Source organism: Lampetra planeri, chromosome 16, assembly GCF_965212315.1.
Source record: "Lampetra planeri chromosome 16, kcLamPlan1.2.h2, whole genome shotgun sequence".
Classification (NCBI taxonomy): Eukaryota; Metazoa; Chordata; class Hyperoartia; order Petromyzontiformes; family Petromyzontidae; genus Lampetra; species Lampetra planeri.
Window position 1 is genome coordinate 3,702,396 of NC_136122.1, and position 13,892 is coordinate 3,716,287.

At 51.0% G+C, this 13,892-nt stretch overlaps 1 protein-coding gene across 1 annotated transcript in view; it reads right to left on the minus strand.

The window, feature by feature from the left end:
• Positions 1 to 226: 226 nt before the first annotated feature.
• LOC144722934 (inositol 1,4,5-triphosphate receptor associated 1-like) overlaps positions 227 to 13,892 on the minus strand; it is a 127,178-nt gene continuing 113,512 nt past the window's right edge. Inside the window, exons 15-24 of the mRNA XM_078601359.1 lie at positions 12,562 to 12,658; positions 11,297 to 11,405; positions 10,643 to 10,670; positions 9,946 to 10,086; positions 7,982 to 8,113; positions 7,224 to 7,377; positions 6,716 to 6,771; positions 6,175 to 6,267; positions 3,838 to 3,938; positions 227 to 2,011 (exon numbers count right to left, since the gene is read on the minus strand). Of these exons, the coding sequence (XP_078457485.1) occupies positions 1,858 to 2,011; positions 3,838 to 3,938; positions 6,175 to 6,267; positions 6,716 to 6,771; positions 7,224 to 7,377; positions 7,982 to 8,113; positions 9,946 to 10,086; positions 10,643 to 10,670; positions 11,297 to 11,405; positions 12,562 to 12,658 (1,065 nt within the window). The 3' untranslated portion in view covers positions 227 to 1,857. The remainder of the gene's footprint in view (positions 2,012 to 3,837; positions 3,939 to 6,174; positions 6,268 to 6,715; positions 6,772 to 7,223; positions 7,378 to 7,981; positions 8,114 to 9,945; positions 10,087 to 10,642; positions 10,671 to 11,296; positions 11,406 to 12,561; positions 12,659 to 13,892) is intronic.

The window sequence follows — 13,892 nt, forward strand, 5'->3', positions numbered from 1 at the left end:
CGTCACTTGTGAGCTCTTCTTGAGCGAAGTGCGGGAGGATTAATGAACTAGTGACGAACTGGCATGTTCTGTTCACGTGACAAACCTTACTAATTGGCTGTGTCGGGTGGTGGCGGGTTTAACGACACATATTAACGGGATCTAACCCAAAAACAACTCTTATTATGGAAAAGGCTTTCGTTCATAACAATAAAAGATACTCCACAGAAATAGAACGGACAAAGTCTGCAGCTCAAGCCCAGAAACCATCAGCAAACTGGATTTAATGCATACGACCTCAAAGATGCACGCAACATTCCATAGATCTGCACTGTTATGCAATCACACGCTTGCATATCCAGTGCCACATCGCTTGGAATTACGCAAAATCCACAAACGTACCGGGCAGATTTTCCTTGACGAGTCGCAAACATCTGCAGCACTTTCATTTATAAACCCGCGCTAAACCCAGTTTTCCCTCCACGTACATTCGTGCGAATGCGACAGCCCGTGCCTGTGCAAGTGTCCACGCGCACCAAGTGACCCGCGGTCACTGCTGCAGGCCGACACGTCGGTGATAGAGGATGTACGTGAGTGCGCGCGTCGAAACCCGTTCGGAGTCTACATCCGCCGGTGCCAGGAGGCCGGTACGCCATGCCAACGTTGCGCGATGCCGGGGGGAAGCCCCACGCAAGGTTGTGGGTGCACCGCCACCAATATCCCTCTGGAGTTCACCAAATTACCCTCTCTTGTGGCAGCGCGAATAGATATTTAAAAAATAATACAAGCCGTATTAAAACACACGCGCGTTCAGTGCAACGCTTACACGTGCATGCATTCACACATGATTTCAAGCAGGAGGTCACACGTTAAGAATACAGTGATGAATATGTAAAGTTGTATAACTTAACAATAATTTATATTACGTCACTGCATAAATCCCTTTTAAGGTCTAAAAACGCGAACGCAAAAAATCTTTGGAAATATTTTTTGTATAAATGTACTTTTGTTACCAACAATGTAGATGTGTTCGCCAGTTATTTGACCAGCAGGTCGTGTCCGGTGCGGTGTGGATACCTTCACCATTCCTAAGACATCCTGGCCAGCATGGAAGAGTAGGCCAAAATAGCCTCGCGAGGGGCTCTCTCCACACTAGAGCTCCCTCTGAGTGGAGGTCGTTCTGCCAGCAGTGACGTGGGCAAGCCATTTCAGGACTGTACCTCGATCTGTTATATTGCTGTAAACCTGCCACAATACCCATCGCCAGTAACAACGGTCAATATTATTCAACGTTACATGAGTGGTGCCCAAGAGATAAAATTAGTTTGCAGAAACCCTAACCCAGTTTTCCTAACCATAGAAAGGATGAATACTGGGTAATGCTTCAATACATTTGTGGTGATAAAAGTCGAAGGCCGTCATAATGCACAATGCGCTACAATGGCGAGATGTTAAGTACATTGCCCGGTATACAGGAGGTCGTGGGTTCGATCCCGACCCTGACGCCTGTTGTATATTTGTAGTCTGTGTGTTCTCCCCGTCGTCGCGTGGATTTTTCTCCGGGTCCTCCGGTTTCTCCCTCCACATTTAGAATCGACTTGCGGCGAGAGTATTTGGCTGCTGCTAATAAATGTCCACGTGACGATAAGCCGCGTCGTCCAGCTACCACTTGTGATAGCCTCGTCGCTTCTGAAGAAACAGCTGTATAGCTCAGTGAGGCCTTACCTGGTAAACCAAAAAATAGCTTAGTTTATAAACCAGCCTTCATGGCAATCGAACAGGACTTGGCAAAATCACGTGGTGCGTCTGCAGGCCTGTTTAGCATCGAGGACGACAGCAATGGCCACTGACAACACAAGGCAACGGCTGCGAGCGAAGTCAACTGCTGACGAAGGTCTCCTCCTCCACGTTCTCCTGGGCCAAGGGGTTGAGCGGCCTCGCACCCACGATCTTGACGCCTTGTGCCCCTTGCGGGATGAGCGGAGGACTCTCCTTCAGCGCTGCCCGCGTCAGTCCCATGAGCATGTGTCCGCTGCGATCCGATAGCGCGCGGACACGGAGAGGGCACACGCCGGGTCATCACCCCGCGTTTAACAACAAAGACACAAAGACAAAGATCCCCCGTATGGCCTTAACAGATTGTTGGGGCAAGTGCTGTTAAGCGAGCACCTATGAAGGACGCTACGCCACACAAGGAGGTGGGTGGCGAACACCACGCCCGGCCACCTTTGTCTCCCCAGTGGCGATGTTTTTGCACATCGCACCAGGTACTCATTTAAGGCTGAGTCGACCTAGGGGAAGCCCAGGGCCGGTTTAGATAATCCTCAATGGTGTTGACCGTGAGCGGGAATTGAACTCGGGTCGCTGGGTTCATAGTGCAATGCGCTAACTGCTGCACTACCGCTCCCCACCCACGTACATCCACAGCCATCACCCGACACTTCACTCGACTCACCGATTTACTTATTCTGCTTGTTTATCCAGGAAAGCCTGAGTCTCAAGATTCTTCTTCAGGAGCGTTCTGCCTCCTGAAGGTGAGCACGGTTGGCTACGTATGGTGCGAAAGACGTTCAGCATACATACTGCCACGGATTTACAGTAGCGGGCTGATGTTATGACGAGTAATGCCAACTGAGTCATATGTAGGTATTTTTTCAGCATTGTGATATTTGGTCCATGGGGCAGTTACATCGTAATTTGTTTGTAGCTATAGAAGGAACCGGAGAATCAAGAGGAAACTTGTGCAGAACAGGGGAAGAACATACAAACTCCATGCACAAAGGCACACCGAGGCAGGAATTGAACCCAGGTCCTACTTGCTGTGAAGCACAAGTATCAACCCCACTGCACCACCAATTCAGGTAAACATGCATTTTGATTGTATTGGGAATTGCATTGACATTTAAGTGATTTTAACCCAAGTATGCAGCCATGAGATATTCCACACTGTTACAGCGGTTGGGCCTCGACGAAAAAGATGAGTCCTTGGTTTGCTCTGCGCAATGAAACGTCTCGTATGAGGCCATGCAGGGGCCTCTGAAGGTTTACACCAAAGACATCATTCTGAGTCTCCTGGGACCAGGGTTGCAGCCACGAGGGGTCGTCCCCCTCTCACAGCGCAGCGCCTGGAATGCTCGCGGCATCTCTCGGTGGGGTGTTGATCGAGGCCCAGCGAAAGTGCAGTTATTGGAGCCTCCTGCACTCGATTGCCTCGGATTTGTCACTCGATGCGACAATGCCTGAGCGGTAGCGCAATCGCCTACTTACTGCAGAGGTTCCCAGTTTGAGCCCAGCGGCCGCCCTAGTTAATGCTGCTGATTAATTCACCTTAAATATGCACCATCTGTTGCACGGTGGATGTCAAACATCCCGTGACGTTATTCGAATAAAAAATGGGCTGTGTCTGCCAGAGTCATGGCCCAAATAAGCCACATTTGATGAATTACTCTCAAAATACCAAATTGGGAATAACCATTCACCTTGTGGCACGCAGGGACAGCTGCCACTGAGGGTCTCTTTGACTAGACCGGGGGTCAGCAACCTGCGGCTCCGGAGCCGCATGAGGCTCTTTAAGGCCTGCTGCTTCGTGACGCTATTCATGAAGGACCACCATCTCGTATTCACCGCACAGTGCATTGTGGATATTAAAATATTGAGGGTTTTTTGGACCGAATTCGAAAAAAAAATTACTCTTCTTGTTATTGTGGTTGCCGACCCCTGGATTTGACTGCCACAAGGCATTGGAACGGCTGAGATGAGACCGAAGGTGCCTTGGAGATTCATAGGAATTGAAGAAAGCGCCCTGTGCATGCAAATCCTTCTCCTTGGTGGGTGCGTGTTTGTATGCAGGTCAAGCACCTGGGCTGGCTCGTTTCCTTCGGGGATAGGAAAGCCGGGATGATTTTCTCCGGAGCGATGATTGATGCTTCTTGCTTTTTCACCTCGTTTATCCTCGCTTCCTGAGAAGAGCACAGACACCAACAATTAGAACACATACCCAGACTTTGTCTGGTCACGACGTCCTTGGAAAGAGCCGCAGTCGACAAATCCGCGATCTGCAAACTCAAAAGGCATTCTGGGAAAAATATGGTTTGGTTCACGGTTCGTAATACGACACCCCCCCCCCTTTGTTTTATGTCACCCGACGTGATTCCACGTTCAATGTAAAATGTGATTCATATTTTCTGTAGTGCCAAATGTAACTTGTGCAGTAAATCTATGGAATGAAAAAAAATACATGTAAAAATAAACCTGAACGACACTGCCTCGCTGCCTGCTGGGAATCCGTGAACGGAGACCCGCGATGGGCTGCTTGGGGGAGACAAGATGGTGTCTGTATTCTTCCGTGGCAGCATCATCGCGAGCAGTGCAGTTGAGAGTACAGTACATGATTACGATAGCTACAGGAATCTCGAGGTCAACCGTGGATGGTCAAGGCACAGGAGCATGTTCGGCGAACTATACCGACAGAAATTTGGTGCAAATGGTCAAATCCGCGATGGCAAAACACGTGAAATTCAACTCATTATAGGCCAACAATGTATTCTCTTGGCTAGTAACGCACGCTTCTGCTGTGAATGGTAAAGGCAGCGTTTAATAATCAGGACATCATTTTCAGAGAAATAAACTCCCGTTTCCCGTGTTCAATTATGATGACCTCTCAGGGTTTTATATAGAAATCATTTAACAATAATTAACACTTACAAAGTGCCTTTCACCCAGAGATCACACGGCGCATGCACGCAGGCGGGCTCACACCAAATCAGATACAACCCCAAAACAAAGGATGCAAGGAAAAGAAAAAAAGCCCTTAAAAATAAGTGGCGTCTTCAATCGCGATTTAAATCAAGCGAGGTGGGGGGGGCGGAGGCAGCCGCACGAGGAGATGAGCTGAGCACAACCCCTGCCCATCAGTTTCAGCAAGGCAAAGCCACGTGGGGAAAACGGCGTGCGCGTAGGATAGCCAGAGCCAACCCACGAGGGTGCCGGACAATGATCCTGCATTGCAATCTTCAGTCTTCACACAGCACAGAAAGAGGCTGCCCTCCTAACACAGACCTGAACTTCTCAACGCATCCATCCATAACACATGCGGCCTTAAAGGGAAATAAAATAAATGTATAACTGCTTTTTGTGTTTAGTTTGTTGTCCTTCCCCGCACCTCCAATTAGCACGGTTGGCTACGTACAGTGGTAAAGAAGTTCAACATACCTACATACACATATGTAACAGGCCATCTGTCGGGTAATGGCACTTCATTCATAGCACATAAATAGAAAGGCCAGAGAGTTAGAGGTGATAGAGTTGGAGACTGCATTTTAGACTATGGGGCCTGATGGAAATTATAATGAAAGATGTTTTATGATGACCAGTTTAATTTGGTGTAAATGCAGTCCCCAACACTAATTATCCAACTACATCACTGGTCTCTCTATTGAAGTGTTATTGACGAACGTGTTGAGTGCTCTGTTGTGCACCACTTTCAACGCAGCAGCAGTAGCAGCATCGCCAAATAATTCGTTCAACAGACCCATTTCACCTTCCTTCCTGAACAACACTCGAGCTGAGATATCAGTATGTTAAGTCACCCGCTTCTCTAACTTAATTGTGATTGTGCTATGATCAGTGTAAAAATAATCTGCTCGAGCTGAATAACGCTTAGGGAATTTACCATTTCACATAGAAATGTGTGCAATATTTGCGAAGGCTCGTATAACCAAGTTACTTTTGGACTGATTTATATTTGCTGCATTGCGATACTTGATTCGTTTTGCTGTTGTCGTTGCGAATGTGACTGTCACGGTTTCTCAGGTTCTCACCTGGTTAAACAAACAAACTTGACTGCCACAGTGGCGAGATGTGAACGACCTCGCCTGTTACCCAGGAGGTTGTGGGATTGATCCCAACCCTGACGTCTGTATATTTCTCTGCGTGGTCGCGTGGATTTTTCTCCAGGTCCTCCAGTTTATCCCTCCACATGAAAAAAACAGGTGTTTAAGAGTACTTGGCTGCGATATATATTTTGCACGTGATAAGCCACTTTGTCGAGCTATCATCGGTGGCCAGGCCGCATGTGACAAAGAGCTACGCAGCTCAGTGGGCCTTACCCAGTAAGTGAAACAAAGTTTAGTTTTATGCTTCGAGAGGATCGTCGTCCAGAGGAGTTTGCGCGCGAGCCCGGAGGGTGGAACTCACCAAGATGGGACTGGCCAGCTGGTTGCCTCCTCCACTGGGGAAGTTAAAGAACTTTGGGATGACGGAGACGCTGACCCTTCGGCGAGCAGTCGGCTGCAAAGTCGTAAAGAAATCAACGAGACATTTGTTAACTCGCGCACCTCCGATTGGCTACGTACGGTGCGAAAGTTCAACATACATACACGACGTAGTCGCCGAAAGCAGCCAAAAACAGAGGTCACTCTTGGCTATGATATGTTGGTGTGAGGGGCGTGCAATCTCTCACTCCCCCCTTCCCCCCATCATTATCAGCTCGGCCACGAGGTAAACTAAACCTTCTACGTACAGACTCGTTACATTCGCCTCATCACAGCCACGCGGAGGGCTTTCGTAGCAGGACACAACCGTTGTAACACTTTGTCATCTCCATATATTTTAACAAAAAAACAATTACAACAAAAATCTTCGCCGACAAATATCTTCGTCACCGACTGCACTCGCGAATACAAACGCCGCTGTGGGTTCGACGGCGAGTTAACGACGTTTACTCGAAGTTCTTTACCTTGCCGAGCGATCCGATGATAGACATGGAGCGGTTCCCACGTGCCATGCCCTCGTCTGACACACGCGCGCGACAAATCGCATTAAGCCACTTCTCGTTGTGTTGTGAATTGTCAATGAGTGACGGCGTGCTGAGACGTGCGTTTCCTAAGGAAGGCATAGGGCCCAATAATTACATTGGGACGGTTATTCATATTTAATAACTCGATTGTTAAATGATTTGGCTGCTGCTGCAGCGCACGGTAGAGCGGTGGCAGAGTGGTTAGCACACTGAGCTGTCGACCCAGACACCTGGACTTTGATTCTCAGCCACGGCGAACATCAGTGGCGAGTAATATGAAAACAATTTCTGGGTGCCCCACGTCATAATAACAGTACACGGCTAAGTCTGTGTGGACCACCGCTCTCTACAGACAATGGTGATGCCGTGTGTACCACTGCTCTCTAGAGACAATGGTGATGCCGTGTGTACCACTGCTCTCTAGAGACAATGGTGACGCTGTGTGTACCACTGCTGTCCCCGGAGCCACTGTGCACGGAGCGAGAGTTGTGCTGCAGCAGCTTGCGCACGTCCTCCAGCTCGGCGTGCTCGCGCGCGTACAGCCGCTTCAGGTTCTCCACGTGCTGCACCATCACCTCCATGGCCCGGCACAGGCGGCCCTCCTACGGCACAGCAGCAACGCGCCGAGGTCACCCGCCGCGGGGGCGGCCTCTGTGGCCGCCGCGGGGCGGCCACAGAGGCTGAACACTGCACAGGCTGAGACGAAACTCACGTCTTGATTCACTCTCTGGAACGCTTGCGATATGACCTCGTGTAAAGGGGGCACACACGAATTTAGGGGGGGAAGGGCACGGCCCAGGCAATGTCAAGCAAAGTTTTGAAGAGGGGATGAACCTTCGGCAAAGGGGGGCGGGGGGGGGGGCGGTGCAGACTCAGTTAGGGTGATCCCAACCCTGACGCCTGCCTATTTAGAGTTTGTGTGTCTCTCTCCCCATGATCGCGTGGATTTTTTTAGTCCAGGTCCTCCGGTTTTTCCCTCCAACTTAAAATGTCCGCACAATAAGCCACTTCGTTGAGCTATCATTAGTGGCCAGGTGGTTTCTGAAAAAGAGCTCTACAGCTCAGTAGGCCTTACCTGGTAAAATAAAAAAAACAGTTAGATCTGTGGTGGCCTCAGATCTGAAGGTGCTTCAGAAGGGACCGTGGCAGCCTCAAAAAGGGGCCTCATTTGAGGCGCAGGCGAACGGCGCTGGCGGTGGCGCTCACCTGGTTCACGGCTCCCAGCTTCTCTGAGCAGCTGGAGGCCCTCATGGTGGCCTTGCGAAGCACCTGCAGGTTCTGCTGCAGCTGCTGGTACGTGTCCCGCGTCTGGGAGTCCTGGCACAGCGGCGCGAACATCTGCAACGGCACGGGCAGTGGCAGCGGCCGCAGCGACGGCAGCAACGGCAGTGACGATCATCAGATAAATCATTCAGCAGAGCAAAGGGAAACGTCTGCGCACGGCGTTGACATCGTTGGCTGCACGGCAACAGGGGTGCACCACGGTGGAGAAATGTTAACTCCCTTGCCTAGTTTGCAGGAGGTCGTGGGTTCAATCCCGACCCTGATGCCCGTATATTTGTAGTTTGCGTTTCTTTCTCTCCCCGTGGTTGCGTGGATTTTTTCCGGGTCCTTCGGTTTTTCCCTTATTTGCCTCCTATACACTTCCACGTGATAAGCCAATTCGTGGAGCTATTATTTGTGGCCAGGCTGCTTCTGAAAGACAGCTGCACAGCTCAGTGGGCCTTACCCGGTAAAATAAAAGTAGTAGAAGTCGTTTTTAAGTTTAAACTACTGCAGGCAGACAGGGCCTTCTAGTAGCAGATTTGCAGGTGACAAAAAACTAAATTGGCAATGGAAAGATATCTCTAGTAGGTGACGTTTTGGGCAACGGGCCTTCTTCATAGCACATGGGCCACTGGCTGAAACCTTCGCCTAGTTTTATATTATTTTTTATTTTATCTGTGTCCGTGGCACCAGTGCCAATGCGGCAGCGGCAAGAATACTTTCCTTGTATTCGCGCGTAGAATCATTATGTTATTCCACCATGGAGTTCACATGTGAAAGTACAATTGTTCACGTGTATGGCCAACATGTCAATATGAACTCATTAAAGGTACATGGTTCATTTTTGTGGGAGGCCAAGCAATTATCTGTCAAAATGTGTGTCGTGAAGACCCTCCACCACCCATCATGGCCCGAGCAATTAAAATTGTCACTTGTACAAGCAATTTAACGAGCCGATTTTTATCATTTTAGTCGTGAATTCTGACATGTACAGGAACGCTGCACGAATCGTTTTGGTGATACGGGTGTCTCACTCAGGAGCGCAGGCATGAGTGGCGCAAAAGGTGATGCAGGTGTGAGAGCGAGCGTTCTGAATGGCCGCGTGCGGAGCTGCTCCCAATCATTCTACACTTGGGGTGTGAATGCGTTATAGTGCTCGCGTGAGCTTGCAACGCAGTGCATGTGTAACGGGTTCCGGAGACACTTGTAGAGGTAACTTCTTTATTACAATCCAACAGCACTCCAACACTCCAACTCTCCAACAGTCCAGACAATCTGTTACCGCCTAGGTACACAGCCTAGGTACACAGCCTAGATACTCTACTCTGGCTACGCTCTGGAACTCGCCCTCACAAGGTCGTAGAGTCTGGAGTTCCAGAGTCCCACCACTGGCTCTCACAACATCCCAGGGTCCTCAGATGGCTGGTCTTGTGTCTTGGGTCTTGAGCTACGACTGGCCCTGATCGTCCAGGGAGCTCCCCTTTTATACCTAGTCCCCAACGAGGGGTGGGGCCGTGTGCGCCCCCAGATATCCCACAGAGCACACACAGCCCCCCCCTTTGGCGGCGCCAAGGGGCTTAAGCCTGGGAACCCAACGCCTGGCGCCAAGAGGCTTAAGCGTCTGACCCGCCTGGGAACCCAGCACCCGGCGCCAAGAGGCTTAAGCGCATGGCCCGCCCAGGGTCCCAGAGCCCTCAGCAGCCCCTCCCTTCTTATGTCACTATACATGCGAGTAGCAGGGAATAAATGCTGTGAAAATACAGGAAGTGTCAATCATTGGCACTTTTATATCACCAAGACAACCAAAACAGCCCCCGCCCCCCGTAAGTGAGTGACACAGCCCCCCCCCCCCCCATGAATGAGTGACACAGCCCCCCCCCCCCCCCCGTGAGCGAGGGCCGTGCCTGCACTGTGCTGGAGACGGCGTCGATCTCGCGGGAGACGTTCTCCTCGGCGAGGTTCCTCGCGCGCTCCTCCAGGCGCAGGCGCTTCTCCAGCGAGAACATGTCGTTGCGGAACGCCAGCGAGAGGCGCACAAACGCCGTCTGCCACACACACACACGCACACACACACACACACGCACACACACACACACGCACGCACACACACGCACACACACACACACACGCACACACGCACACACACACACGCACACACGTACGCACGCACGCGGAAGACCACGTGTACAACATGATGCTATAAAAGCACGATTGGGGCAACACTGGAGATGGGGCAATTTAGATGGCACAGGTGCTACGTCAGACGGTGTTCCATGCCAACAGAAGCTGCATGTAAGCACAGCAGGTCCAGGTGTGATTGTATCCGCAGCAGTGTGCTGCTTGTGTCACCTGCGAGTGTAACGAACGCGCGTCTCCGTCGTGAGAAACACTGTGCTTGTGTCGGGTGTGCTCAAGTCAAGCTTCTGCGTGATTTGCGATTTTGAAACCCAAAAGATATTTAAACACCAAAATATGATGCTACAGTTTATATTGTAGGATTCGTTTAAAATGTAACAGTTACAATGAGTGCTCTTTGTGGAAACGTTTTCTACACAGAGTTGCTGAGCAGTTCCTGGGCCACGAACTGCAATTAAATCTTACCTCGACTTCTTGTTCACTGAGGGAAGGTCTAAAGATAAATTGGGGAGACATAAAACAACAAAGAAGAGTTATACGGTAAAAAATATCCTCTACCCTTCAAAGCCACATTGAGTCACAGCTGGCAACCAAAATTGTGAGTCAATGACCAGGCCTCATGCAATACTAGACCTGGAGGCCTGTAAGACCAGATACAGGCCCAATGCAAGGCCACTGTACCTGGAGGCCTGTAAGCCCAGATAAAGGCCCAATGCAAGGCCACTGTATGTGGGAGGCCCCTGAGCCCAGATAAAGGCCCAATGCAAGGCCACTGTATGTGGGAGGCCTCTGAGCTCAGACACAGGCCCAATGCAAGGCCACTGTACCTGGAGGCTTGTAAGCCCAGATAAAGGCCCAATGCAAGGCCACTGTATGTGGGAGGCCTCTGAGCTCAGACACAGGCCCAATGCAAGGCCACTGTACCTGGAGGCCTGTAAGCCCAGATAAAGGCCCAATGCAAGGCCGCTGTATGTGGGAGGCCTCTGAGCTCAGACACAGGCCCAATGCAAGGCCGCTGTATGTGGGAGGCCTCTGAGCTCAGACACAGGCCCAATGCAAGGCCGCTGTATGTGGGAGGCCTCTGAGCTCAGACACAGGCCCAATGAAAGGCCGCTGTACCTGGAGGCTTGAGAGCGGTGGAGCTGCAGGCTGTGAAGGAGCTTGTCCGACACAACTGGCTTGGCCGGAGGCTTCTGGGCATCCGTGCTTGCTGCCACGACTTCACCTTCTGACTCACAGGCAAGAGGGACAAACGCCAATGCACAGCTAAGCCGGTGTTCAATGGTTAAACTGGTCTTTGCGGTAGAAAGGTGGAATTACCACCACCGGATCAAGGGGCTGTCATGGGGGTTGTCTTACCATACTTCACCATGTTGGTGAGTGTGGATGAGTGAAAGGACCAGAAATAGTTCAGAAATCACTTTCCTCCAACATTAACCATTGCTAGGAATTGAAATCAGGTCGCAAGCTTTGGAGTGCAACGTGCTAACCACTGTGCCACCGCTCCACGCCATGCTACTATATCCCTTCCTGTAGCGTAACACACCTATGAGTACTTGGCTGCTATATATTTCCACGTGATAAGCCACTTCTTTGAGCTATCATTTGTGGCCAGGTAGATTCTGAAAAGAGCTATACAGCTCAATGGGCCTTACCTGGTGAAATAAAAAGTTTAGTTAAATAACGCTCCAGCCTCAGACTCACACCATGACTGGGAACTGAACTCAGGTGGTCTGGTTTAGAGCGCAGTGCTCTAACCACCAAACCTCCATTTAACACGTAGGCTTTCGCGACCAATATTTTTCATAATATAAGTTTTTGGGTCAAATCGCGTTATTTATAAATGTGTCGTAACCCTCCACCACCCGACACGGCCAAACAGTAAAACAAAAATGTGTCACGTTTTTCAAAGGACAAAAAATTCACTTCTTTAGCCCACCGGTGTGCTAAGAGAATCAACAGCATTTTAAATTTGAGTACGACGTTTCGCTGATAATTACAATCAGCTTCATCGGGCAAGAATGGTGAAGTTCTCCTGTTGCTTCCGGTCTTAAATAGAGCAGCAGCAGGGTGACGTCATCATTTGATTCAATTAAATCTGGTGCAGTGATTCGAGGCAAAGAGGGGGAGGGTATTGTAAATTTTAAGAAGAATCATTCAATTGTTATTCATTGGTGTTTGTTTCCCTTACAAAGAATTGTAATTGTATTTATTTAATAAAACGCGACGCATTTTTTTACTGTTTGGCCATGTCGGGTGGTGGAGGGTTACGACACATTTATAAATAACGCGATTTGACCTAAAAACCTTGATTGTGAATCACCATACCTCCACTCCACCACCACCACCGCCGCCCCAGTCTGTCCCTGAGTGTGTGTTCGTACCATTGTCGTCCTCGGTGTCGCTCTTCCTCTCGGCAGCCTCGGCCAGCTCGGGCATCTTCTGGTCACCCACCGTCCTGCACCAGGTTTGCTTCTTTCCCTGCCACACAGCAAGCGGAGACATCATGGTGGCATTTGTTTCGCGGTGAAAATCTCTCGGGTTTCCAATTGTAATGCGGGCGTAAACGGCTTCGCGGATATGACGTCATGGGGGGAGGAGTTAGGTCACGTGGGAGAGAGGGGTGAGGTCTTAAGGGAGAGATACCGGAAGAGACGGGAGAGTGTGGGAGACAGAGTTAGGGTGAGGCCACGCAGGGCGGAGGTCGAGGAGTGGCGAGATCGCCACATACACGGAGGATAAGACTTGGCACCGTCGGCCAGCGGTGACCAAGCACGGAGGAGCGACGGGCAGCGGTGGAGCTGCAGTGAGGGCAGCGGTGGAGCTGCAGTGAAGGCAGCCGGAGGACTGCACTGGGGATCTGCAGCGGAGCTGGAGAGGTGTGGAGGCTACGGGAGCGAGAGCAGCTATGGAGCTGCCAAGGGGAGAGCTCTGAGCGAGGGCCGTGCGGGAAAGGTGTAAGAACCCGAATAAAGGGCGACGGAGACAGAACCAGGATCGAGTCCCTTATTACACTGGTGTCAGAAGTGAAACGGCATGTCAAAACAGCTCAGAAGAAAGAATATTCCTGCGCCATCGTCTGCTACAACATCCGACGACGACGACCTTCCTCGGGCGGTCGACCTACCTGCGATGGAGGAGGAGATCTGTGCGGGAACAAGTGTGGGTCCGGGAGTCCAAGAGGTCGCCGCGTCGGCGGACCCGTCTTCACCTGTGGACGCGGATTGGCGATGGAGGCAAATGGCGGCGCAGCTGGAGACGCTGAAAATCGTGCTCGCGCAATTGTGTGAGCTCATCACGCCGAGGACGGCGTTGGGGGGAGCCGATGGAGGTCCGCAGGTCGCTGCCTTGCCTCCGCTGTCGGCGCCATTGACCACGCGGCAAGAAGACGCCATCTTGGGCGTGGCAGGAGAAGAACGGCGGGAAGCCGCCATCTTGCGTTCTCCGTGGCGAGAGGCCGCCATCTTGAACACGCGGCGATGCGACGCCATTTTGAATATGCCGCCTGGTGAGTCATCGGCTGAGGACGGTGCAACAAGGAGTCGCAGTCGTCATCTCACGACCGTCAAAGAATTCTCCATCGGGGGCGATTGGAGTGCTTTCGCCTGCAGATTTCTGGCGGCGGTACGCTCAGCAAGGTGGACGGACGCTGAGGCGTTGGAGGTTTTACCGACTCTTCTCGATGACGAGTCGGTGAGATTCTTCCGCTCCATCA